At 39.3% G+C, this 27,726-nt stretch overlaps 1 protein-coding gene across 11 annotated transcripts in view; it reads right to left on the reverse strand.

Annotated features, from left to right (window-relative positions):
• The window catches only part of fat1a (FAT atypical cadherin 1a), a 98,122-nt gene that overhangs the window by 41,965 nt on the left and 28,431 nt on the right, over window positions 1–27,726 (reverse strand). For 9 of the 11 annotated variants that reach the window (XR_012368566.1, XR_012368565.1, XR_012368561.1 and 6 more), the window contains exons 3-8: window positions 26,618–26,932; window positions 11,353–11,414; window positions 3,111–3,437; window positions 2,134–2,344; window positions 1,701–1,769; window positions 254–393 (exon numbers count right to left, since the gene is read on the reverse strand). Coding sequence is in view for 8 of the 11 variants with exons in the window: in XM_073865510.1 (XP_073721611.1) it covers window positions 254–393; window positions 1,701–1,769; window positions 2,134–2,344; window positions 3,111–3,437; window positions 11,353–11,414; window positions 26,618–26,932 (1,124 nt within the window). In the remaining 3 variants the exon portion in view is untranslated. The remainder of the gene's footprint in view (window positions 1–253; window positions 394–1,700; window positions 1,770–2,133; window positions 2,345–3,110; window positions 3,438–11,352; window positions 11,415–26,617; window positions 26,933–27,726) is intronic. The other 2 variants (XM_073865537.1, XM_073865515.1) reach the window with 1 other exon arrangement.

The raw sequence follows: 27,726 nt of genomic DNA on the forward strand, positions 1-27,726 counted from the left end.
ACGAGTTTCTGGTCTCTGAATGTCAAATCTCAAAGCTGCCCCTCTAGTTAGACCTGACACCTGCTTCAAATCATGCAATCATACAGGACTTTGCTTAAAACCTTCAAAAGTAACTGCTATTCTGCAATATTCAGATAAAATCTGTATGGGTACCATACGTTGTACGGTAGCTTTTGCAAAAAATGACTCCAGGCCTCTATGATGAGCGAACAATGCTTTGCTTCCATAAACACTTCATTAGCGATTCAATTACCTGAGTGCTGACAGATCTGTTGCCATCTGTTGCGTTCACCGTCAAGTTGTAATGGGATTTCTGCTCGGCGTCCAACGCTTGGGCCACGATCACCGTCCCACTCGCCTTCCTCACCTCAAATCGACTGTCAGAATTACCACCTGTTGAGAGGAGGTTTTCACCACAACCAAAATGGACAGGAAATTAGATGGCCATCATCACGAGTTAGGCAGCAGACAGAGAAAGAGAGAAAGAGAGAGAGAGAGATATGCACAGGTGGCTAAAGTGTCAAGTTTGTGGTTTTGAGGCGACCGCCTCTCACTTGGTGTTTGCCGCATTAACACCCGACAATCTGTATTCTCAAATGTTGCTGGCTTACCTCATTAAAAGCCGAAACGTGTAAAATGTCACAAAAAGACTAGTAAACATGCTCACCTGCTCAATAAAAAAGTGTGTGGTTAATTTTGGAAGTGACACGAGGCCCTTAACTATGCTCCACTTAGCTAATCATTGTAAATGTTAAAGGGGACATATCACGAAAATCTGACGTTTTCCATGTTTAAGTGCTATAATTGGGTCCCCAGTGCTTCAATCAACCTAGTAAATGTGAAAAAGTACAACCTAGTAACTTAGTTTGGGTAAACCATTCTCTGCAAGCATGTGAAAAATAGCTCATTAAAATTGTGATGTCAGAAGGGGATAATAATACCGCCCCTTAATCTGCACTATCCAACCACGGCACTGCTATTTAGTACAGAGATCAGCTCATTTGCATTTAAAAGGACAATTTTTTGCTCACACCTACAAAGTGGCAACTTTAACATGCTATAATAAATCATCTATATGATATTTTGAGCTAAACCTTCACATATGTACTCTGGGGACACCAATGATTTATTTGACAGCTTAAAAAAGTCTTGTGAAATGTCCCCTTTAATGTTATCGCTTCCAAAATCTACACACAACTCTGCTAATTTTCTTTTTAAATAAATAGCATTTAAAAATATGTAATATTATAGAAATACATTAGCAGTTATTTAAAATCAGACACTTGACATCATAGCCAACACTGAGTTTAAGAGTTTTTTTTTTTGGGGGGGGGGGCACTCTGTAGTATGACTAACACATAACAACAATGAAAACACTATACGTAAAAGTACTTGAAAGCACTGCGCTTTCAAGCACACTATATGCTGGCATAGATAACAAAGCTACTTTTCAAGTATCCACTCCTCTCAAAGGAAGTAGAGTCCAATCTCTCTGATTCAGTAAACCAATCATAAAGTAACCCTTTCTTTGCCAGCTCATAAGCACTTTGTGAGGGAGAATAAATACTTGGGGATAATGTGGTGTGCTTAATGTTTGCGAAAAACGGTCCCAACACCACATAGGCACAAGACAAAGCAGATCACGTAACAGATCTCGTAATAGCCACGTGCAGAAGTATTAGGAGATCTGCAGCAGATACCTTCTGCAGTGCAGTTCAGGTCGCAAGCCATCTGAACGATGTAAAAGAGCTCTTTAGACGCTATGTCCTCTTCCAAAGCCGAAAAGAGGAGCAGGGAGGTAAATAAGTGGAGGAGAGAGAAGCAGAAGAAACCAGACACATTCCGAAAGAGAGAGGAAATAGGCAGAAAGAGAGAAAGTAAAGGTTGTCAGTTATTGGTTAAAAGATAAAGGGACAGGAAAAGGATGCAAACTATTAACTCGTCGTATTATGACACACAAAGGAAGATAAAGGTTATGTCGTGCACACAATCATACTTCCTCCACAGAGACTCATTAGCAGATATAATCACATATTGTAGTTTATATACTGTATGTTAAAATTAGGACACACGCTTAAGCATTGAAAGGCTATCAAACAACACACAGTATGCAAACGTTTAAGACCACCATACCTGTTATCTCAAACCAGACAGGAAAGTCCACAGGCTCCATGGTGATGACCCCGACCATATGAGCCACAGGGTCGCTCTCCATGACAGAGAAAGAGTAAAACGGCTCATCGAATGCTAGGGGGGCGTCACTCGGCTCCGGCTTTTGGATCCATTCGATGTGTAAACGGCAAGTGGACGATTTCTGGGGTCGGCCATTATCCACTGCTTTAATCTGGTTGATAATGTAAATATGAATAAATGCATCAACGATACACCTACAGCATGTTCGTTCTTTTCTTAATACCGGTATATAGTGTAGTACGATTATTTTTTAAACATACTTTAAAACAAATAGTAGCCTCAAAAAAACTAAAATATGAGCAATGCATGCTCTTATGAAACTAAATCGATTGTTATTTTTTCCAATTTAGCTGATACCACTAGTGGTGTAAAAATTAAAGACTGCACCTACACTCCAATAAAAAATTTACAATGCATGCTCGTAGGGAGTCTGTATGATTAAAACGGTCATCATTTTTGCAGTTTAATTGGTACCAATAGTGATGTGAAAATTACACAGTGATCTATTGAGATATTACCTGTCAGATGTTAACAAAGAGATAAAATTTGCTGAACACTACTAAATGTGGGAAAGCAGCGCGGTGCCAGAACACCTGTCACTGTGACGTTTACAACGCGACAGATGTCAGGTAATGAAACAACGGGTGGTCTGGCAGGAATCTCACTGGCCACATGGGTAGCCAAAAAGTTGACTTAAAGCTCGTAAAATTTTACAATTAGATAGACTTCCAACAGTCAAAGAACTCAAGTTTACGATTCTTATTTCAAATCTACAGTAAAGTAGTGCCTAGTACAAAGTATGCTGGATAGCTTACATTTATTTGCAATAAAACGTTTATTGCTCCATCGAGATGTTTAACTGCTTTGTTCCGAGTAAAATCTATACACAAATTTAAATGAGACAGTAAAGTCATTACCGTTAGAATATCATACTCTTCAGGAGTAGACACCCTCTTGGCAGAAACCAGGCCAGTTTTGGGCTCGATGAAGAACTTGCCCTGCTCATCTCCATCCTCTATGCTATAGGAAATTTCAGCGTTTGGTCCTTCATCTCCATCTGAGGCAATGACACGGTACACATGATCTCTCTTGAGCGATCGCTCTTCTGTTTTTTCTCGCTTGGGCAGTTTTATCTTGTAGACTTTCTCAGTGAACTGTGGCCTGTTGTCGTTCTCATCCAAGACTTTGACGATGACTCGAACTGTAGTGGACTTGTTAGGAACGGCTTGATCAGACACTGTGATCTGTGAAGAACGTGAATGTAGGCAGAGAAGAAGAAAGAGGAAGAAAACAGATGGTTAAATTTGAAATAAACCCTGAATCCATTATTAAGACTATAATCTCTTTTCACATAAAAACGTTCGGTTGATGACATTTCCATCCATCAAACAGATACTCCCTGACAGCTTCAAAGTTTGATCTATTTGGAAAGAAAGTTTCAGAGGGGGGGTGGAAAAAAGGCTGTAATTGAGGGGGCGGAAAGCTTCATTCACTCAGTTCTAGTTTCCTTCTTTGCTTTCATGTCGAATAAGCCCAAAACTCGGGAGAAATCGTGTCATAATGAACATTTTCAATTAGAGTCACAACCGCGAGATGTGCGAAGAACAATAATAGAACAAACACGAGAATATCTGACACAAGTGATTGAAAACCTTCATTATAGCGAGCGCTGCAATCAATCGCCGTTCAGAGGTAAAGAAAAATCTCCTGTTCGGAACACCGGGGCAAGTGTTCCTATCCAAGTCAATTGGCTGACAAAATTGAAGTAATTCCCTGTGCGCTTAGCTGTCAAGCAATCTTTTCAGAGATGTACAGAAGGCGAGAAGGGGCTTTCGGGGGTTGAGAACAGGTTGTTATGCGTTTCTCTGTGTGACTACATGATGAAATTTTCCTTCATCATTTCTTTTTATATCATCTGATCAAGAACACGTATTGCGATCGTGCTACCCACACAACCATGTGAAGTTTTTTGCGACATGTTTTCATTTTTTTTGTTTTAAGTGTGACGGCCTCATTAAAACACAATGCAAGAGTTATTGTTGAAAACGTTATATTTTACATTCATATTTTAGTTATGTATTATGCATTTGGCAGACGCTTTATCCAAAGCGACTTACGGTGCATTACAAGCTATACATTTTTACCAATGTTTGTTCCTGGGTTTGAATCCATGACCTTTTGCGCTGCTAACGCAATGCTCTAATACTGGGCTATACAGGATGTGTTGTAAAATCTGCAAAAATGTGTATGTTTATTAAACATTAAGAAGTATTAATTTTTAGTAAAAACAATTTTTTTACACTTCACATTAACTTAGGGACAGTGAAAATATTGTCAGGAAACATAAAAATCTATACAATTAACAGTAGAAATGCAGCATTTTACTGTGTGTTCACACCAGAGACAATAGAGGCGGCAAAAACACGCTATTCGCATGTAGTTGGATGCTTGATCATTTTGAGTTTACTCGCTTCATTTGCACGTGAAAGCCACGCATGAAATTCTAGTGATTTGAGACATTCACGCAGAAATTCGCATTATGGGAGCGACTCCGCTCGCTTCCTGTAACCACGCCACTACTAGAGCAAGCTCCTGATTGGTTAACGCGGCACAATTTTCCGCCAAAGTTCAGATTTTCAACTTGCACGTTTCCCGTAGCAACCCTCAATTTGTGACATTCACGCCGCGAGAGTTCCAGACGCATGTAAGTGCGTCTTTACATTGACTTAACATTGAAATCATTCGCGCCAAACGCTCTACTCGCGTTTGGTGTGAATGCAACATTAGACTTTCCACTGATAACAATTACAGAATATTCCGACTGATATCTGTCGATATCAATGCTGATAGTTTGGTGGTTATATTAGCTTAACTAAATACTAAAAATATATATTTTTTAATGTTATTCTCTAATAATCAGCCAATTATTGTCAAAATAATCTGAGAAAGTAACATGCATTGGTTACACATTATTTTGATGATCCCTGTTTTCCATTCTGTCATTACGGGTTGGGTTAGTGTTAATAGTATTGTTTTAAATATATTTGCACAATCAGTACAATGCCTGTCACTATAAAGTGTTAGCAGATCTTACCAGACAGTCTATTAATACTCTAATGTAAGTTGGCATGTACATGCAACATTTGGGGTCCATCAAAATAAAGTACCGCCTTGTTTGAATAAAACATAAATGTTTTGGGCATTAATCCTGCAAACAGGGTAGATTGTTTTAGTTAAATTGCCTTCTGGTGACAAACGGAGACAAAAAGTTGCACACAATTTTTAACAGCAAAGCACTTTTGTCAACACTAGGAACTGTAATAGGGATGAGAGCTGTTTCAAATGAGCAGAGACGCGAGCATTAAGCAGACGCTGGTGGTTTGTTGAGCATATACTCAAGCTCAGAACGCCGTGTCCAATCTCAGCTGGTGTGCGTTAACCAGCTCATTAATTTCCGCTGGATATCTTCAGTTAATCTCGGAAAATGCCCATTTGAGGCGGCTTAATGGTACGCCGGTGCATACGCTGATGAATGCAAACACGCGGGGAGACGCAGACATACACACTATTTCCCGCTAATGAACTCGCTAGACTCGCGTAACATTTGATGCGAAATTACTGCGGCCTACAGTGAAGGCAGACGAATAACAGGCCGGCACAGTCGTTTCAAAGCATCTGTTCAACACTCTGTTAAAACTTTCCAGTAGTTGCACACACACAGCATTCGGTGTTAACAGTGAGCAAACCCATTATGTGTATTTATTTTCAAAGCTGTCCAAGCTCTCTGGCCAAACAGATTTAATTAAATAAAAGGGACATGGTCAGCTTCAACAACCGATTCTCCTGAGCTGACTGCTTGTTTGCAAGCTTGCAATGTATTGCTTTTTGCAAACGTTTTCTGGCAGCATTGTCTGGACAGAACTCAGGGTACAATTTTAATGTAATAAATAGATACAAGGCCTCCTCTAAACACCAATTACATTACTCAATTTTTACATTTCTAAGTTATATTATACTTCTCCTGAACAAGCTTTACAATTTAAGTTATCATTCATGTCCATAGCACAAACTTGCAGTATTATGTAAAGTACAAACTAACGCAGGGTTAGTTGTAACATGGACTGTTTAAATTGTTGCACAAGGTAAGCGTTTTCACGCTGCCAAAAGACGATCTACCACAAATTATTGTTATTGATGAACGAGTGTTTAGTGGCATGTAAGTACATTTTTTCATCATATGTTTTTTTTTCCGGTTTCTAAGTTGAGACACCAAATCCAATGCTATGTCATATTATTAAGTTTCTTGTTGACTAAAACAGCATCGTTATAAAAAGCAACTTTTTTGGTGGGCTTGAAATATTTTGACCCAGCGGGGTTAATTGTAACGCTGTGTTACAACTAACCCCTCAGCACTTACGATATGAAATGTTAGCGTAATTCTTACCATTGCTTTAAAAATGGCTACACATTAATGATTGCTGGCTATACATTTTTACCAATGTGTGTTGGAAATGTGCTTTTCTTATCAAAAATCGTGTGTCAAATTTATTTTTGTTTATATTGATTGAATAAGGTCACATCAAAGATTGAAATCATAATGAAATAAATGGCTAAAATCAGACTTTGATGCGCATTATCTCAAAATTTGATTTTGAAACTGTAGTATGGTTATTACAGACTGGGTCACATATAAAAAAGTTTGTCATAATTGTGCTGCTTTTTCTCACATATTTAGACATTTGTATCCATTTATAATCAAACTGTTGTTAGAAAAAGGCTGGATGAATGAATACAGTGTGTGGATACCTGTCTATTATAGACAGATATATAAACAATATCCACTTCAAGTATATAGAAAAAATAGTATTGAAATATTTGCCTGCAAACTTAATTTTTAAGTTACAAAAATTAAGTTAAGTTACAATTAACCCCACCTATGGGGTAAGTTGTAACATTTGCACTTCTGTCACGTTAAGTGTAATTGTCCAAGAATGGTAAGTACTAGAAACAAACTTCAAATGTTCATTTGTAGCAGAGATGTGTGTGTTGCTTGTGTAAAAATATAATTAATCAAACTCAAATATTTTTTTGAATGATTGAGCCAAAACCAAAAAGCATTAGGTTGTGTTTTTTGTTTAAATCTCCAACCCTAAATAGTCCAGGTGTGAAATCGAACCCATGACCATTGCATTGCTAACACGATGCAAAACTGTAAATGTTTTGAACTTCCAGTGAAGGAATTGAAGCAACTGCATTTAGATGCATGGCAAACAGACGGAATAAACTTCATTCTTTGTGAGTCAACTTAAATGAATCGTGTTAACATTTCACTGTTTTGTTTCGAAAGTTCAAAGACCATCAGAGCAGGCCCTCTGACGTGCTGTGCATGCCTAAACATGTCCCAAATCTCCTCTCTCGCTCTTCTAGCAAACTGCAAGCATTCGCATACACAAACCCCCTTACTCTGCTCCCGTAAAACTGCCTCTACCCTCCCCCAGGCATCTAACCTAATGGAGCCCACCAGCTCATTTCACAGTCTCCAAGGGCGTTGTACCCAGCAGGAGAAAACTGCCCCTGGGAACGGACAACCAGACTCCCGGGCGGGAGGCTTGGTGAGACGAGACCCCTGGAGGGACGATGTCAAAAAGAGCTTCCTGTGGCTGGACCCCTGACTAAACAGCAGGCTAAATTGCTGGGGTTGTCATGGCTACTGATGTGGGCCACCGGAGCCAGGAAAGAACAAGAGGAACAGGATCCGAAAGAATGCATGTGAAAAGCAACCCGACTCATGGTCATTTGTTTATTTGCTTGAGCCGGTCTAAAGCGGAGCGGTAATTTAATTAAACGTGAAATCATAACGGTCCCAGAACGTATTCGACGATCACTAAGAAAAGTCATTGTTGCTTTTATACGCAAGACTAGCCTGTTTTTCGGATCCTTTAGCTCTAAAGAGGATGAAATTAGTGTCACAACATTTCAAAAGTGGGTTTTTAGCTAACAATTAACCCTTTTTGTGGGTCAAATTAAAACGGCAGTGCTACAGCCATCAAAGTGGCGCTTTCATTACAAATTAAGTGCCTTTAACTACCATCTAAAGGAAATCTGACTCTAAATCTCCAACTGTGAGCAATGTTCCCTTTAAAAGTGTGTATGTCTCTTTGAGCAAAAAAAAGAGACTCATTCAGTCTTATTATTGTTAAAAATGTGTCTATTTTTACCCATTTGAAAGGCTTGGAGTATACATATGCCTGAAGGGTGTAGTCACACAGGATGTGTCTTGCTTTTAGTCTGCATTTTTTTTTTAATTGTCAGTCCACGTACACATGCATCAGACATGCCGCTGTGTTGTCTCGCGCCATTAATGTAGCATTTTAAAGACGCTGGGTCAGGTTAAAAATACTTTGAAAGTATGCTTTGAGACCCCTACATTTTTAACTATTTTAAATGCAAGTACACGTGCCCCTTTTAAAAAGTATGTCTGGTTTGAGTCCGGTGGTCGTGACCCTAACCTAGCCTAATTATACAGGGTTTTAATTAAATCCAGCTTTTTCGAACAACTCACGACTAGTTCATTCAAAACATGTAGTCTCCAGACATACCTCTGCTGTCTACAGATATGCTAATATATGTTTATATTTGTTTTAATTAAACCCATATAGACGTGTGTGATTGTTATTATGAATTCAAATTCAGGCCAGGTCACAAATGCATGCAGCTAATATACTATATTCAACATAAATAAATAAACCCACAAGCACCACTAAACTCCACTTCTGACAGTTAAGAAAAAAGAAAGCTTCCTTAATTAAAAACCAGAACCACAAATTTAACCTTGAGGGGAACCTGGCACTACTAATATTTTGCTGAATCATTGGCATTAGTTAATTACAAGCCTACAGTCTGTCGGTCAGCGAACTTCGCTTTGAAGTCAAGCGGAGCTCTTCACATCACTGAGGCATGCAGAGAGGAAGGGAGGATGGACACTGGGTAAGCGTATGCTTCAGGGTGTATCAACCTCCCTGCTTTTCTTTCCTGTCCGCATCCCTCCTGTCATTTGCTCCGTTCGCGATACAATTAAAACCGTAGAGCTGGCTTAAAAGCAATGGGAGGGGTTGCCATAAATTTGCCGAAATTAAACAACGTGCCACAGGCCTTGAACTGCACTCAATTCAATCTTCAATTGCAATCTTTAATGATAATTAAAGGAGAGTCGGCCTCTTAAGTCTTTAGTGCACAACTTGTAGTGATTTCGGCAATCTACGTTTTTCGGGAGGCAGGAATAAGGGGTGGGCAATAAAGAGTTATTGAGAGAGAGAGAGAGAGAGAGAGAGAGGAGGAGAAGGAAAGAAGCTTGCAGCTCAATTAAAATCCACAAGTATAAACTTTGGCAGGGCAGGGTGACGCTTCCTGTTCTGGCCTGCATAATCCCGAGACGGTACACTGAGTGAGAACAAAGACAAACCACCCCACACACACATACTCCCACTTACACACCTACCCACCACACACACCGGATATCTAAATCCCCCTCTCAACCCTCCTATGGTTGCAGTTTAGTTTGGTGGCAAAACTCAAGCTTGTGGCTTTTAATAAGTTATTAAAGCTGTTTTATAGACTTTTATTCATTTCGCTCGAGAATTTACCTAATAATATTCCAACTTTTTTTAAGAGAAAGTGACATTTATTTACATTTATATGTTTATTTGGTAGAGGCTTTTATACAAAGTGACTTACTTCAATGTCTTTTACAACTAAACATGTACCCTAAGAATCAAACTTGCTGTTGCTAACAGTTCAGCTACAGTTAAATTGATGCGCTTAAAACAATACTCCAGCCAAATATCAAAATCACCCCGATTTACTCACCCTCAAGCAATCCGAAAAAGTGCATCCATTCTTCACAAAAGTAATCAACACAGCTCCAAGTGGTTAATAAAGGTGCTCAGTGGGTTATCGATGCAATTATTTTGTAAGAAAAACTTTATAAACTATAATAACTAGCTTCCGAAAACGACACCATCTTGGAATCACGCAATTTACGAGAATTTTAGCGTAGTGAGTATATCAATATTTCAAACTTTATAAACTATAATAACTAACTTCCGATAACAACACCATCTTGGAATCACGAGATTTATGAGAATTTTAGCGTAGTGAGAATATCCATATTTCAATTGTTATAAACTATAATAACTAGCTTCCGATAATGACACCATCTTGGACTTATGCGATTTACGAGAATTTTATCGTAGTGAGTATATTCATATTTCAAACTTTATGAACTATATTAACTAGTTTCCGATAACGACAACATCTTGGACTCATGCAATTTATGAGAATTTTTTGCATAGTGAGTATATCCATATTTAAAACTTTATAAACTATAATAACTAACTTACGATAACGACACCATCTTGGACTCACACGATTTATGAGAGTTTTAGCATAGTGAGTATTTTCCTATTTAAAACTTTATGAACTAATAATAACTTACTTCCGATAACGACACAATCTTGGAATCACGCGAATTACGAGAATTTTAGCGTAGTGAGTACATCCATATTTCAAACTTTATAAACTATAATAACTAGCTTCCGATAACGACACCATCTTAGAATCACGTGATTTATGATAATTTTAGTGTAGTGAGTATATCCATATATTAAACTTTATAAACTATAATAACTAGCTTCTGAACAACAACATCTTGGACTCATTTGATTTACAAGAATTTTAGTGTAGTGAGCATAGGTTGCCAACTTGCCATAGGTATGTTGCGCAGAGACTGAAGATGGCATCGTTACTGGAAGCTAGTTATTATAATTTATAAAGTTTAAATATGGATATTTTTCTTACAAAATCACATCAATTTCCCACAAAAGACCTTTAATTAACCCCCTGGAGCTGTGTGGATCATGGATGCACTTTTTTGGGGTTTAGAGTCAGACGTTGTTATAAAGTGTGGAAGAGCAAGGACATTTACTAAAATAACTTTAAATGTGTTTGTCTGAAAGATGATGGACATGTGTTTCTCAGATTGCTTGAGGGTAAGTAATTCATGGGGTAATTTTGATATTTGATATCTCTTTAATTGATGTCTATGGGACAAGTGTATGGTTGAAAAATATGTATTATAAGACAAGTATTAAGCTGTTTTACCTCCAAAATATGTTCATCCTGTTGCTCTCGGTCCAGTTTCCGTGAGGTGGTGGTGACCAGACCTGCAAGCAAAAGGGTACAATAATTAAACATTGCAACTGCATGCACCGTATATTAAAATCTAACTCACTGCAACAGACACTTAACGAATTTACACAAACATACACAGAAACCATTTTATTTAAACATCAGTCCTTCCAGAAAAAGTTTTTTTTTGTAATTGTTGCGGGCAAAAATCCTTGCAATATGAAAAAATGCAATATGCAAGTTTATGCGATGAAATTGCGGGAACTTGCAAAAAACTGCAGGAACTTGCAAAAACTGCGGTTGGATGAAAAAAAAGAAAAAAAAGTGATTCCCCAAAAACCCTGTTCTCACTAGACTACTACCTTAATGCAAAGAGTCATTTCTTATTAATTTATGCGGCGAAAGTGCGGCATATTTGAAAAAATGCGGCCACTGACATATGCGGACTTTGGCTGATTATGCATTGAATCATGCGATCGTATAATCACGTTTTTCTGGAGGGACTTAAATATACTTGTAATCACAACAGACAAACTTGCATTTAAAAAAAACTTATTTGCTTTATTTATTAATAATTTTCACTCTTGAGTATATCCCTTGATGTCTCTGAAGGGAGGTTTTGGCAGATTTATCAAACTTCTGGTGACAATTTTGCCCTTCAAAGCATAGTCAAGTAAACCCACATGCATAAGCGCTAAATAAATATGGAGGTTTCAGCGATATAGAAGAGCAGAAACAGACCTTCCTCTTGACAGTTGTAAAGCTGAATAAATGCTCATGCATAAAAGACACGCTCACACTGCTTGAAAATACAAACCTCATGCTTAGCCATCCACACAACAATCACTGCAAACAACTTCAACACCACTAAAGGCGTTTAAAGGGAAAAATGCAACCATCACTCTGTTTTCCACATGTGTGAATGTGTAAGCAGATTTTATTTACTTGCATATGATATGTGTGTGCTTGGTTAGGTTTAATATTACAGCAAAATATTGTCCATAATAAAAGAGATCCAACTGAAACTGGATTCAAGCATTGAACGCTAAAAATGGGAATAAATTGGCAGAAAACCATTAAGAACAACAATACAAATGAGTTCACGTTTCTGTACCGAGTGTCTCGATTCCAGATAATAAGCAGACTTGTGTTTCTTTTTACTATAATGGTACATTAGACAGGGTAGAGAGCGTGGTGGACAGTGCCAACCCTGGCCACACGAGAGACGCCTACCAACCGCACCATGTCTGATTAGTGCCGAAAAAGGATTTCCGAAACCAAAAGCCATCGATGGGACACATGCATGGAGCAGAAATAGCACGGCCGCAACACGCCTCTTGCTTCTGTTCAAATCTGTGTTGGGCTGCTAACCATCTCCTACTCTGAGTTATGCATGAGAATTTAAATAAAGTTTAAATGAGGGCATCTTTTCACATTTGAAAATTTACATTTATAGACCTGATTAGAAAAAGAACCTGGATTGAGCGACTGAAACGGTATTAGTTAGCAGGTTTCATGAAAATACACAGAAAATATATTTCATTTAAATGTTCTCTGCCTGGCATTGCAAAGTTATAATATGCCAATTTTTTTACATTTTTCATGTACAAACTGCTTAAACCAAACCTCTGAACCTTTTCACAAGAAGTTAATTTTTCTTAAATCAGTCAGAATACACAGTAATTGCAATTGTCGTTGCTCTGCTTGCTAAATAGCATTTTATTAGTTAATCTTGTATATAAAGCTACAAGTATTCTCCCGTTTATACGCAAACACGAGGGCCCGTGTACAAGTGCGTGTGATGCAAATTTCGTCATCAGAATGCACGCGCGCACTGCCAAACTCTTGTACACGTAGGTTGCGCATGCACATACAGGGGAATGTATTATGTAGCCTAGTAAATACATTGCTTTTTGTCGCAATGTGCTTGCGTCAAACGTCTGTGTACACGTCACGAGTCAAGTGAACTATACTTTGCACGGCTGTGCTTTTGACCCTGCACTTACTATACTATGGGCTTAATGGATATTGAGCAGTACCCAGTGGTTTGCTGTCTGCTATGGTAGTGATGTAACAAAGAAGGAACCAAGGCAAATAAAGCCATTTTTCACCTGGCTTTTGTTCCAAAAGAGTGTATTTTATTTCAGGGCTGAGGTGTACAGCTGTTGAAAAGACACACAAGAACAAGCTGCATAAAAGACGCCCATGGCTCATACCCACAATCCACTTTTCCCTGGCCAAAAAGCAGTGGTCTTCTACACTGTGGGCTGAGCCAGGCCATGAAAATTATAGCTGTGCCATTTTGGGAAAAAGAAAAACAAGAAACTCGGAGAATAGAAAGAAAGCCTATCCAAGAAAGGCACTGTGAGAGAGAGGGAGAGAGAGAGAGAGAGAGAGAGAGAGAGAGACAGAATGAAGTATCTTCGGCAATGGGTTGAAGGTTGGCAGTTGATATGAATCATGCTCTGTTTGCAGCCTCCTCATTTCATTAGTAATTGAGCCCTCAGATAATGTTTAGCCTCATTGTTTCTGAGAAAGCAAATGAATTCTGCCCAAAGATTTCATTATTTGATCCATGACTCTGTATTCTGAGATATTTAGATTCGGTGCTGCTCTCGCTGAGTGCAAGCTCATGACCCTCGGCTAAAATTCTCTATGCTAACCACTGTAACTCCTACAGTAAACACATTGTGAAACTCACATAGAATGATAGTGCCGCCACACTGCCTCAGCCTTCTCTGGAGAAAAGAAAGGATGAAATGAGAAAAAAAGCAAAAAAGAGCAATGGAGAGCCTCTGCAAATGACACTCTTGCCTTTCCTCCAAAACACTTATGCACTGTCGAAAAAAGAAGGGCTATTTTCTCTTCCTGCCTCTCTTGAACTTTCCCTCGCTCGGGCGGAAGACCATTGATGGACTTTAGAAGCAGGATCGTTTAACAGGCAGGAATGCAACACCTCGTATGCGAGGCCAGGATGCCGCATTCCCCATTAAAGATCTCGAACACATGTTAAAGCGCATACACTTAAAGGAACGCGCTCTCAGGCAAAGATAAATGTATATGCGAAACGCTATCGCTGCCCACTAACAAGCATAAAACAGCCTGTGCCACGGTACATAGACAAATGAGCGGGCATACAAAGACGCGCACTATAGTGGGAAGAACTGGGCAGCGTTCCCGAATCCATCCTTACCCTCCTCCCGATTCTAAGGCATACTGTGTGAGTGAATGGCAGCCCTTTCAAAGCTGAGGAGAAGAGAAAAAAGGGTAACACTTGAGGTAGAGAATGAGGTCTTTGCTGGGTTTGTGACTCTTCTAAAAAGCCTCACATTAGCCTTCTGCCATTAACCTCCTGCAGAACAGTCAATGAAGCCTATCAAAGCCCATCTGAAATTCATGCACTCACACACACTCATGCGCATACAAAAAAGTCAAGCTGCGAATGCTGAAAGGCATTCTAATAATAATTTTACTATTTTTAAACTATGTCAACTAGTTAGTTAAGGAGCGTTTACAAAAACTTGCAAGCGAAAGGCAGTCATTTGTTTTCGCAGCTATGTGCGCAATACTGTCTGTTGATGATTCAATAATTATGCGAAATCGCACAACAAAATGATACAGCCACTACTAATGGAAGTGCAGATAGTGAAGCGTACACGATTTTAAACAAACAGGTACTGCAGTTTGTCAGACGACTTATCGTTTTTAAGTAAGAAAGTAGTTTTTATGGAAACAAAAGCTGTTGTCTCCAGGCACTTCTTACACTATGACCTCTCAAATGCATTGATGGATAAGTCCCAAATCATCTGTATAAATCCCATCAGCCCCATCCAGCTTTTTGGCTCAGTCGCCGCATTTAGCAATCAAGGCCCCTAGAAATGGGGCAGCTGATAGTGGGAAATTCCTATTTGAGAGCGGCTGAGATTACTAACGTGAAGCTTTTAGACCTTCGCTTTATTCGGTGTACTAACTCCATTTAGTGTGTGGGTGAGTGAGAGAGGAGAGAGAGAGACGGTGAACAAGAATAAAGAGACAAATCCCTGGCAGATAATGTCTCTTTCGAAACATTCTTTCTGATTAAAGTATTTCAGGGCTCATGGCTCACTCATGCATGGGGACGACCTGGATTTACTAAATCGCTGCATTCCTGCCTCTGTACGAGCATGTGTGTGCAAGGCTGTGACTGTATTATTATTTTTCTTTCCAATGCACTGGCCTGTGCCATAAAAGCATCCGCCTTGTCTTTTAAGGGTAGGGCTGGGTAAAAAATCTTGATCCTCTTGAGCGGACATAGTTACACGAAATTACTTCAAAATGCCGCAATTATCCTTGTAAACGTAGTATTTGTAAGTAGAATATTGGATCTGTACTTTACATGTAGGTCTTAAAGGGACAGCACATCTAATAACTTCCATGTCTGCAAAACTAAAATTTGTAATAAAATATTTGATTTGTATTGATCAGATTCAATGTGTCTGGCATGATTTTATTGTTAATTTGCATTTTTTAATCAGACTTTTAATAAATTCTGCTTAAAAACTGGAATTTCTGAATGCGGGTATTTGACGCTTATTTACGTGTATGTGAACATACGCGCACAGTCGGACGCACAGCCATAATACTTAATTCTACTGTTCTTATTTGACTCTTTCATGTACGCAGATGTTTAACGCATGCGCATTGCGTCAAAATGGAATGCATCTCCTGGGCTACATACTACATTCTCCTGATAAATTTGTTAGTTAAGGTGGTAGCGTTGGGCAGATGGGCGGGGCCTAGGGGCATGGCAATCAAAGGGGCGGGGCGTACCTAGCTAGCAGGTTGCTCAAACAACAAAATCACCAGCTAACTTACTTTAAATTTGCAAGAACTATAGACTAATACAATAGCAGGCTTAAATAAACCCAAAACACAAGTCCACTTACAGTTCTCATGAACACACGTTTGATCAACTGGCTATCCACATCGGACAACATCTTTGTCTCATTTCGGCCGTGTGGTGCGCATGTATGCTCGCGGTGTGAAGCGCGTCCGCGCTATTCTCAGAGATGTTTTTTTTTTGGACGACCTAGTTAAGGCGGTAGGGTTTCCCAGCTTAGGCGGGCCGCCCAAACTGCAAAGTGCTGCGGGAAACCCTGGACCATACTTCGGCCTTAAAGCATTTGATGAACATATAGTACGTGCCGAGAGCTTTCAATCATTATCTAATTTTTGACTGAGGTGCCGTTTAGTGGCTTTTGTAACGCTTAATTTATTACTAATCAATATTTGTATGAAACCATATACAAAAGAATCAAATATAATTGCTAAATTGGTCGCAATACCCAGCCCTATTCAAATGTGATGCATGTTTCCGTGCCACCAAGTGAAAGTAATAAATGCAAAACCGTGGTATTTAGTTTTGAAACACAAATATTCGCCTCACAAATTCATAGCATTGGTTTGGCACGAAGATATGTCCGGTTCGTAATACAAACCTGCTGTGTATATGTTTTCTAAGAGCCCAGACTTTTTGGGAACCTAAGAATAGCGTACATACAGTTGTTTGCAAAAATTAAACTGGGATAGGAAAAGTATGCCAGTATGGAAAACATGATACACTTCGCTTTAAGGTAAATATATTTTTCTTTTACTGTGGTGGATTAGATTGCATATATTACATTACACAAACAATAAACAATATACCCTACGGACAGATTCTGCATAAAGACTGAACATAGTACAATCTGAAATCAGAGGTGGTTCTCTTTTGTGGACTTTTACTTGGAGATTGAATATCAGGAAAGATTTCCGGCGTGTGAAATACGAAGGTTAACAGTAAACAAGCAGGACAGGTGCGCTGGTGGATATGCTTCACAAGCTTCTAAAACCATGCAACTTTATCCGCAAGAATGACATGAAGGGAGGGGGAGCAAGTTGTGTTTTTTCTGCGCCTAGCTTTAGTTTTCCATCCTTAATAACCTTTTGTGCCTCGTGCCAACTATGGGAGCCTAAAAGGCAGGAAATGACAGGAAGTTGTTGGACGTAGTATCCATTTCTCTTTAAGGCGAAACCCTTTGAAAAGACTGCCCGGCATTGTTGCCTAACCACCTCTGTTTTTCTGCTATCAAAAAAGCAGAGCCTTGCTGAGAATTGCTAGGAAAGTGTAAAGGAAGAGGAAAGAGAAGAGGAAAGCAGGTCTTGTGAATCATTGCCTTGATATCATCCTCTCACTCCTATTAAACAAGCAGAACGGAGCTCAAAGGCGCAGAGGTGGCACGTAGACTTCTAATTACCTGAGCTGATTTCTATCCCACCAGCCAATGTTCCTGATATCATCGGCACTGCGAGCTAAAACTACAGTGGGAAAGGGACAAAAAGAGAGCTAATGCAGATATCAGGTATTACACCAGAGATTTGAGATTTTGAGTGATTTGTGTGTGTGAGAAGGGGGGTGCACAAGAGAACAAGAGCTGCCTGCATTGAGCCGAGCACAATTCTTTCACATTTGCCCGCCAGCTAAAGAAATAATTCCCTTACCTAGAGACAACCTGAATACCCAAGGTGCAATATGAACACTCTGCAAGTGCCAAACACTATTAAAAATGGGTACAAAATATTAAAATAGTTGAACAGTAGAGTAATTTGCTAACTTACTAGAATCTGCAACATGTTTTACATAATACTGCAGCAAGAATTGTGTAATCTGCAAGAACAATAGTTTGACTGTTTTGTAAGCAAATCAAAACATCTTTACTGACAGACTCCAAAAACTCCATGTGGTGTATTGCATTATGCCATATAAAAATATGAGGATTAAAGAGCACCAATTGTCCGATTCACGATTTTACATTTTTGCATACCCCAAAGTAAACGATGACGCAAGTTATTATCTCCAACTAGGGCTGTCACGATAAATCATGCAAATGTGCATTTTCTCAATGAATGAATTTTAATGAATTACGGTGAAATCCCGGCACATCCCAAGGCTCCCTTTGTGCCACTGAAGAAGTAGCATCACAAACGCTATTCCAGGAAATGTCTTTAGGAATATTTATATCGCTGTTCTTCAAATTTGTTTCAGGTATTTTCATGATAATAAAAAATATTTTGAATGATTTTGCTAAACGAGTGTTGCTTTTTTAAATGCATGTTATAAACAACTCCGACTCATAATGATTTTAGAATGATAAGGACTTCCTACTGACCAAATGCCGTAGTACACAGAATCAATCTAAAAACGATAAAAAAAAAAAGATTCTGAAACGATTTCAGGGGAATTTTTAATGGGACATGCGATTAATCGCTGCAGCCCTATCTCCAATGTAAATTTCTTTTCTTGGACTACAACAAACACACGAATTGTAGGCAACAGTTTACTTCCTAGGATTGGTGACGTAGACAAGACCGACATTATCATAATTCCAACATTAAAGTTAACTCCTGTTAGCAACCGAATCTTTCAAACATTATAAAGCGTCACATTTCGGGCTGATGTCAGAGGTATTCAGGCTAATCACAACGTACAGATTAGCTGGTCAATCAGGGACACAGAGCTTTTCAAATCCATGCGTTTCAGGAAGAGATTGAACTCTGGAGCTACAAAAATGTACGGTATGTGGAAAATAATCTGTTTTTAACCATAAACCATGTGAACACCACGTGTATTATACCAAATACACAAAATAACATTGTGTTTTAGCAATGAAATAGGTGCTCTTTAAAAACATGATGTGTCATGTTTTTGTAAGAAGTTGCATTTTTTAGACTGGGAGACTGCACTCTGTACCGCAAATATGCAAAGGAAAACAGCTAAGTGTTTTCTTTGTCATACATACAAGATGTTTTTTTAATAAAAATAATTTTTCATTGCTGGTAAGAATTATAATTATGGCCTGTAAATGTTCTCAATTCCACTCCCACTGGCAACGGCACCACTAGCAAAAATAGCACAGTATTATACTTTCATACTTCAAGCACACCACGTTACATTTGGACATATGAGGCTATTGCAATCTTTTAATCTCACTTGTTCACCTGACTTGCTTTTGTATACAAGACACAAATATCAGTTATGAAGAATATACTGACATTTGATCCTTCTGTTTTCCCCCTCTCTCTCTCTTTCTTTGCACGTATGCTTTTCCTCTAAGAAACGAGTCAACCTGCTCACTTGTGCAAATACACAAGCTTTGCTCGCAAAGGCATTTTCCTTTATCGCACCGTTCAAAGTCCGACTCAGCGGGGTGCTTTCGAAAAACCAGTCTGAAAGCAGCTTTTAGGCAGGTGGGTTAATTTTTCTTCACTGACAGGTAGTGAGGAAAAGATCTGTCTTACACATGGCCAAGCAAAAAAGCTCGGTGTAGTCATTCAAGAAGTGCATTTCACAAGGGCAAAGGAGGAGATAGAGAGGTTTGAGTTCTACCCACACACCTCGTGCAGAGCAAAGGCCTCTGGGATAGACCTCGAAGATACAGAGAAAATAAAAAATAAGAGAGAGGATAAAAATGCTGTATGCTATGCTAGACAGAGCGTATACAACAAATGCAGGCACATTTATGCGGGAACACACATGGGTGTGCTTTTAAATACACACAGACACATACTTATGCAAGATCACAACCGAGTTTTACTTTTATTACGTTTACTGCCCTGTAAGCAATAGATTGGGGTAAGTGCGAACAGGTTAATCAGAGTCGGGCTCTTTTGCATATCATGACTCGAATACAGGAACAAACCATTCACCTGCAACTTTAGGATAAAACTCAAAAGGGATCCATGTTATTTCTTCTAACTCCCTGAAAAATTGTGGTGCTTTCTGTTGATTCTGTCTATGGTGCATAGATGTCATTTAAAGCTACGGTCCACAGGGGTCATAATGTACAAATTATTGCATTCTATGCCGTCCACTTATAATAAGATATGTACCAATCAGTTTAAAGATCACATTCTTTCTCATACCATTTTTTAAACCGTAGTTAGTGTGTAATGTTGCTATAATAGCATAAATAATACCTGTAAAATGATAAAGCTCAAAGTTCACTGCCAGGCGATATATTTTAGACGATCCAGCCCTCTACTTCCTGCTTTGATGACGTCAGTAGAACAGTTTTTGACTACACTCCGCCCACTGGAATACGTTGCTAACAACAAGCTAAGCTGCTATCCAATCACAATACGCTAAACAAGCTACACAATCAGAACTCGTTACGTATTTCTGAAGGAGGGACTTCATAGAACAAGAAAGACATCAGTCGTTTTGAGGACAGTGAAAACAACGCTATACAGATAAGTAAATTGTGTAAAAAATACAGTGTTTTTAACACGTTACATTGCGCACTGTAAACACAATCAAAGCTTCAAAAACACAGAAAGAACGGGACCTTTAAAACCATTAGCATATAGACTATAGCATAAATCTTGCCCCAAAAATCGTTATGATGTTGTATGGGGTAATTATTTTGCACCCTCCTTAGAACCCTTAGAATTAAACAGCTGTGTATTCAACCATACATTTCACTTAACTTATATATGTAAATTACCTCTATAACCTCCGTAAAGCATTTACGGCATGTGTCCATACCCATTTCGGAATGAGCTATATTTGCAGCTTTTATAAATGGCCTGGGTGGACCGGGCAAGGAGCTATGTTGACAAAAATACGATGAGCCCTTTTATTTTAAAAAGATCAAGGAAATCCTATATTCCATGACATGTCCCTTTCAATAAAACTCAAAAGCAGTGCTAAGACCTGTTTACCACTGCCAAAAGACAAACAGCACCTATAATCTGAGCCCTCGCACACAAACACACACACACGCTCGTGACTAAATCAAGCAGTCAATATTGTCCAAAAAGGTTTTGTGATCAAGCGCACGAAAATGTCCGCTGACAAATAAAATAATCAAACTCAGACTCTGCACATGTGCTCGACGTAGACTCACTAGCGAACCAACAAACAAGTTTATTCAGATTCTTCCCACAGGTCCTATTTTTCCAGAGCTGCTTTGTAGAGGCGCCAGCGTAGCTCTCTGCTGTTTCCAGGCATGTAATTACAAAGGGTTAGCCTGCTGTATATTTAACTGCTTTATCACCAGGCGTGACATGTATGGAAAGAAAATAAAATACTAATATAGAGGTCAGCGATGTTCGTTTCTAGACGAACGAGGTTTCGTGACATACCTGCCACGGTTTGCGTTTTGCTGGCGATGTGCCAATAAAAACCTTGTTTAAAAGTAAACAATGCAGGTAGCCATGGTGTTTTTGTGACTTGTGATAAGGGTACCTGTTACGAGTTAATTGCCTGATAACTTTAAGTCATATCACATGAAGCAGCTGTAAATGTGTTGTGAGGAAAATCCTGGAGTATGTTCGACGCACACGGTTGCCTTGCAAAGTATAGTTTATTTGAATTAATTGCATGCGCATTGCGACAAAATGCAATGCATCTTCTGGGCTACAAACTACATTCTCCTGTAGGCGCATACGCGACCTACCCGTACAATGTATGCACGGTTTCAAAAATCCGGTGGTGCGAGTACCCGCGCACGCACTGCGCAATGACGAATCGCGTGACGCACATTGATCGCGCACCCTCATGTATGCGTAAAAATGGCTCTGACTTTTACATCTACGCACAAATGCACAAAAATTGCCACCTTTTACCCAAGTTTAAAGATTCAGTAAGGATTTTTCTTTCCTTAGCGCTGCTTCTTAAACTTCTGAGGTTTCTTGTGATGAAAGTTTAGCAGGTATTGATATGCAGGTACACACCCGACACGTCTGTCACTTTACCCTCCCTCAAAAACATGCCCTCAATCTCTCTCTTTCTCCCACTTAGTTCACTGCAGAACATTTTCAAAATACCTTTAATCCAGAAACAGGCAGTATTAACCTTTACTAAGAGATCTTATCGTTTTTTTAAAGACTTTGCTTTTTTTGAGGAAACTGAAAGCTTCTGGGTCTTTTAAGTGTGGTGAAAATGATAAAGAGTAAATTTTTATATATTTTCGAGGTAGTATCTTAAATGTTAAGCTTTTTTGAATTGCTTTGAAAAGCAGGGAGAAAGACAGTCCTTGTCATTTCTTGCCCACGGTAAGCCTGTGCAAACTTACACTAAATGAAAATCAATGTGGTCAAAACCAATCAACCTTGAGGCTGAATTCTAATCATTTCATTGATCGCAAATAAACACCCTCTTTATTTTTAGAAACACTGTTTCAATGAATAGTACAAATTACTACATGATGTAACTAGCACTGCGTGGAGCAAATCTCTTCTAGATCGCTATTTAAGTTCGTTTACTGGCTTGTATACGCTGTGCGCCTGCATGTTATCTTCAGGAGTTAGCTGAACCAATCCCTGATCATTCTCAGTTGTGTTATGTCTGAGTCTGAAAGTGTTTGGGTGCCATCTCACGCTTTCCCTGCACTATGTGCCATCCACATTACAGCATCAGGTTCTGATATGGTCCCACAGCGATATCAGTTACGCATGCGGAGATCTGATACGTACTTTGAAGATGACAAAATATTTCAGGAACGTCTCTTGAACCTTCTCCATGATTACTATAAACTTAGCTAAAGGAGTTGCAACCACTTCTTATCTGTTTCTCATGGTAACACACACAAACACATTATAAAAACCCAGACATCCGCCACACTTGGAACATTTAACGCCTAAGAAAAGTCTGAATGCCTCGATTTTCCTCTCTTTCTTCCCTTTCGTTCTCTTCCTGGAATGGATCCAAGTGTGGAACAGTTAGTGAGAGAACACAGACTGCTGGATGACAAACCCTTATTTGGTCTGAAACTCTCATTGGCTACTGCTAGCAAAAATAACCTACACGTTTGTGTATGTGGCTGCATGGGGGAAAAGGACCACACATGTCTGTAAAACACTGTGAGAGAGGCTGACCACCAGCTTTCACAGACTGGCCAAGACCTTCTTCTGCAAGGAAACTTTTGGCGAGTTTCTCAGACGAATTACTTTCAGATTCACCAAGTGTAACATAGTTTAAATGTGGCTTTCACATCGTATGTCCTTATTTCATCCATTAGAAGCTTGAGAATTTGAAAGAAATGTACCTAAATGTAGAGGAAATTAGTAATTTATCAATTAGGATTGTGCCGATAGCCAATAGTATTGTGTAATGTGTATCGACAATCGTCAGACATATCGCCAATAGCAGGCTTTCATGACGCTACTTGGCGATATTATTGTTATCATCATAGTCACATTAACATGCACGCTTTTCCTTGCATGAGAGGGTTTGTGGGTTTCACTTTGCGCGAGAAAGCTTGTAAAGCGTGCAGATTCCTTCTCGCACGCACCTGGACTTAATGCGCGTGTCTTGAACTCTTCTCAGACCCGGCATGGACTCCCTTTGGTAATGCGCATGATTCGGACTCAATTTCTCATCATCAGCTTCTTTTTGTCCATCAATCAAGTGACTTGTAATAAATGAGTAAACTACTGCCCCGCACCCAGATCCTATCATGTACTGGCAATCTCACAGGCTGACGATAGGTAGATCTCAAAATGGGGCATATCGCCCAACACTAATCTCCATGGTTCCCACACTTTTGTTAACTTCAAATTCAAGGACCTTTCAAGGACTTTCCAGGTCCAATACCCTCAAATTCAAGGACTAAATAAGGGGACACATTTCAAGTGAGAGCAAGGTTACATCATGTTACCTTTTAAGATACATTGTTACAGTTCCCTTTCGAGGGAACTCGTGCTGTGTCACGGCGTTGACACTTTGGGGACGCCTCCAGGGGTAAGTGCGTCTGAATGTGTATATCAAATTCAACCAATGGTGAGGCTTAACGACAAAGACAGGGTGACGTGGGAGCCAGAAAGTATATCGCTATCTGAAATACTGCCAAAGACGGCTTTACAGGGACGCAGGAAATATGGCAAGATAGACGCAAAATCTCGTTCCCTTCTCAGGGAACAACAGTTACATACGTAACCCGAGACATTTTTATGTGTGAAACACAACTATTTTGGTATGAAGCAACATTTGCATACAGAAGATATAAGCATTTAAAGCGAAGAGTTTAGCATGTGAGCTTAAAAAGTCTAGAATTTTTATGATATTATCCTACACTACACAGAAAATAATATGGATTTTTAATAGCGAATTATAGTGACAAGCTGAAAAGACTGCTTCTTCAACACACCCAGTGGAGGTGTAACACAGACGCCTCTAGCTTTTCCTCTTTTAACACTACCAAGATAGTTCACCTATCAAAATAAACCACATAACGTGGATTAAAGGTGTATCAATGCACACCTCCCACTAGTCTTGTGTAGACTAAGGCACGCAACATTGGGGCAACCTCTCCTCTGCTTGCTCTCCTAAATGTAAGCTACAAAGTAAAATAGTCGTGTCATCTAAACATACAAAAAGTGATAAAAAGTTCAGTGACTATGCCCATGATAAACAACGTAGAACGTCACTAAAACTAACAGTAAAATACAATAAAATTGAATAGATGCGGTTCAGATAATACAATACAGATAACATAATAATGTACAAATGCTTGTAAGTGTGTTCCTTGGGGTCAAAGTGACCATTTTGTATCTTTAACAACATGTACAGTGACTGAAATAAGTCTTTTACCACACTAAAGTGACTTTTACTTGTAATACTTGATTGCATTGCCTCTCTTTAAACCAGTTTTTCTCAAAATTCCATTCCTGAAAATCACAGCAATCAGCCGAATTCACATAGACATAACTTTTGTTTTAGACAAAACTATAATGGAAATGAAAACAGACCTGGAAAGGACATGAACCCAGCTTTCATATGGTATCAAAACCTAACATAATTGTAAAAAATTCACCATGTGATGGGTTTTCCCAGATCTCACGCACTGTGCTCAGATTTGCCAAGATACCAAAGTCTCTAATCAAAATAACATCCAAAATCAAATTATCTGGGCTATGCTATCCACATTTATTACACAACATTATTTTATAATTAACAATAGACATTTGTGTCTATAATTGTACATCCTAAGGCAATACAATTTTCATGTTGGAATGTACTAACTACCACCATATTCCTCAGTGAACTTTACCAAAGTTGTTCTATGCACTCAAACAAGTTCAGACAATAATAGGGAAGATATCTCAGGCGCAAGGTTATCTGACCTAACATGTTTCAAAAAAGTCCTAAACTTGAAGTGTGAATCATTTCGAAGTTCCCCCCACCTCCGGATCCGCTTCTTGTGTCTTTTTACGCCTGTTCTTCCTCGGTATGCCAGCAGAACTGTTTTCTGCTCTACGGGGGAGAGAGGAATGATGGGGGAGCCATTGCTGTATTAAATATTCAGTGTGGGTCCATTTAGCAAACCCCGTATGCATACACAGTGATCCATAAAGAGGGTGAGAAATAGAGCAAAGCGACAACAAGAAAAGGCACGTGAGCCTTCATAGATTTGTTCACTGTGCATTGTACTGAACCTTATGCTTGAGGACATTTACATAAAAGTCTGAAACCCCAGCATGCATCTTTAAAAAATAGTTCACCTATCCACTATATTTGTGTGTTTCAGTTGATGTCTAATTCGATGGACCAAGCTTTGATGTTAGGTAAATGTGAGATTTTTGTCTACAAGGCAGCCGTTTGTCTGGTAAATGAATGACTGGATGAGTAGCGTGTTAGCTGAACAAATAATTAACAGAAATGTTGTTTATTAACACCAAACTATACTAAATGCTGTGCTTAACATTCTAGCTTATTGTTCAAAACAAAAAAATAACCGGAGACGTTACAAGTTTTTGTGCAATACGAGCAATAAAAAAAGAAATATCCATGGCTTCTTTAGGTATCTTATCCAATAAAAGTACTAGGCTGTGAATAAACCACATGAGATCACAAAAATTCCCAAACAATTCACTTTTAGGACCAATGCCCGATTTTGAGAGTTACACCAGAGTGAAAGAAAAATTCATTCTGGAACGTTATTTTTGACCACCGTTGTGCGATATTTCAAACTCAGTGTGAAGCCTTAAAATGTTTTTCATATAAAAATTAGCCATGCTGTGAACAGGCTTTCAGCTTAAACACTATTTCTTAAAAAAAAATGAACTGAAATATCAGTCAATGAAAAAACAGATCAATCACTATTCTGAGTGAATGTCTCTCTCCATCAAAAAGCAGACAATCTACTTCTGTCTTCCTTCTGGGCATCTTTGCACAAATCTGTAAGATGAAAATACAGAGCTCTATCTTGGATGCACTCACCTGTTTTAGGGTTGATGCTGAAGAAGCCCTGGGGGTTCCCGCTGGAGATCCTGTAGGAGAGCTTATCGCTGGACTGGGTGTCCGGGTCGAGCGCCTCGATCTGGATTATTGACACGTCTTTAGGTGAGTTTTCCATGACGGATGGGTAATAGACAGGTTCGGAGGTCTGAGGGGCGTTGTCGTTGACATCCTGGACCTCGATGTACACTTCCACGAAGGAAGAGAGCGGGACCACGCCACGATCTGTGGCGTAGACCGTGAGCCAGTAGTGAGGCACGGTCTCGTGATCCAGCAGCTCTTGTGTCCGAATCACACCTGAAGAGAACACAGGGGACATTAGATGAATGATCTGGTATATAGCACCTTTCTCCAGGATGACACAACAGTAATCACATTTCAATTCAATTTGAGATACTGAGATAAACCCTGTTTCACAAACAAGGCTTAAAGGAAAACACCACCGTTTTTCAATATTTTACTATGTTCTTATCTCAACTTAGATGAATTAATACATACATTTTTTCAATGCGTGCACTTTTAATCTTTGTACAGCGCTTCTTCAATGTGTTGGCATTTAGCCTAGCCCCATTCATTGCTATTGCTTCAAACAAAAGTTTTATTTTGTGCCACCATACTTACTTGTGTAACTACTCATGTCTTTAAATAGGGAAAAGATGGAAGTGTTTGGTGGCTTCTAAATTCATCACTGTTTGGAGCAATAGAAATTAATGGGGCTAGGCTAAATGCTAACACATTCACGAGGCACTGTACAAAGATTAAAAGTGCATGCACTGAAAAAAGATACAGGGTTTCCCGCAGCACTTTGCTGTTCGTGAGGCCCGCCTAAGCTGGGAAACCCTACCGCCTTAACTAGGTCGTCCAAAAAAAGGCCGCCAAGTGCATCTCGGAGAATAGCGCGGACGTGCTTCAAACTGCGAGCGGGCACGCGCGCCACGCGGCCGAAATGAGAAAGACGTGGTCCGGACCGTCAATGTCTGGAGGATAACTAGCCAGTTGATAAAACATCTTGGAGAATAGCGCGGACGTGCTTCACACCACGAGCGTGCACGTGCGCCACACGGCAGAAATGAGATAAACACGTAGTCCAT

Source organism: Misgurnus anguillicaudatus, chromosome 3 (genome assembly GCF_027580225.2).
Source record: "Misgurnus anguillicaudatus chromosome 3, ASM2758022v2, whole genome shotgun sequence".
In the NCBI taxonomy this organism is placed as follows: domain Eukaryota; kingdom Metazoa; phylum Chordata; class Actinopteri; order Cypriniformes; family Cobitidae; genus Misgurnus; species Misgurnus anguillicaudatus.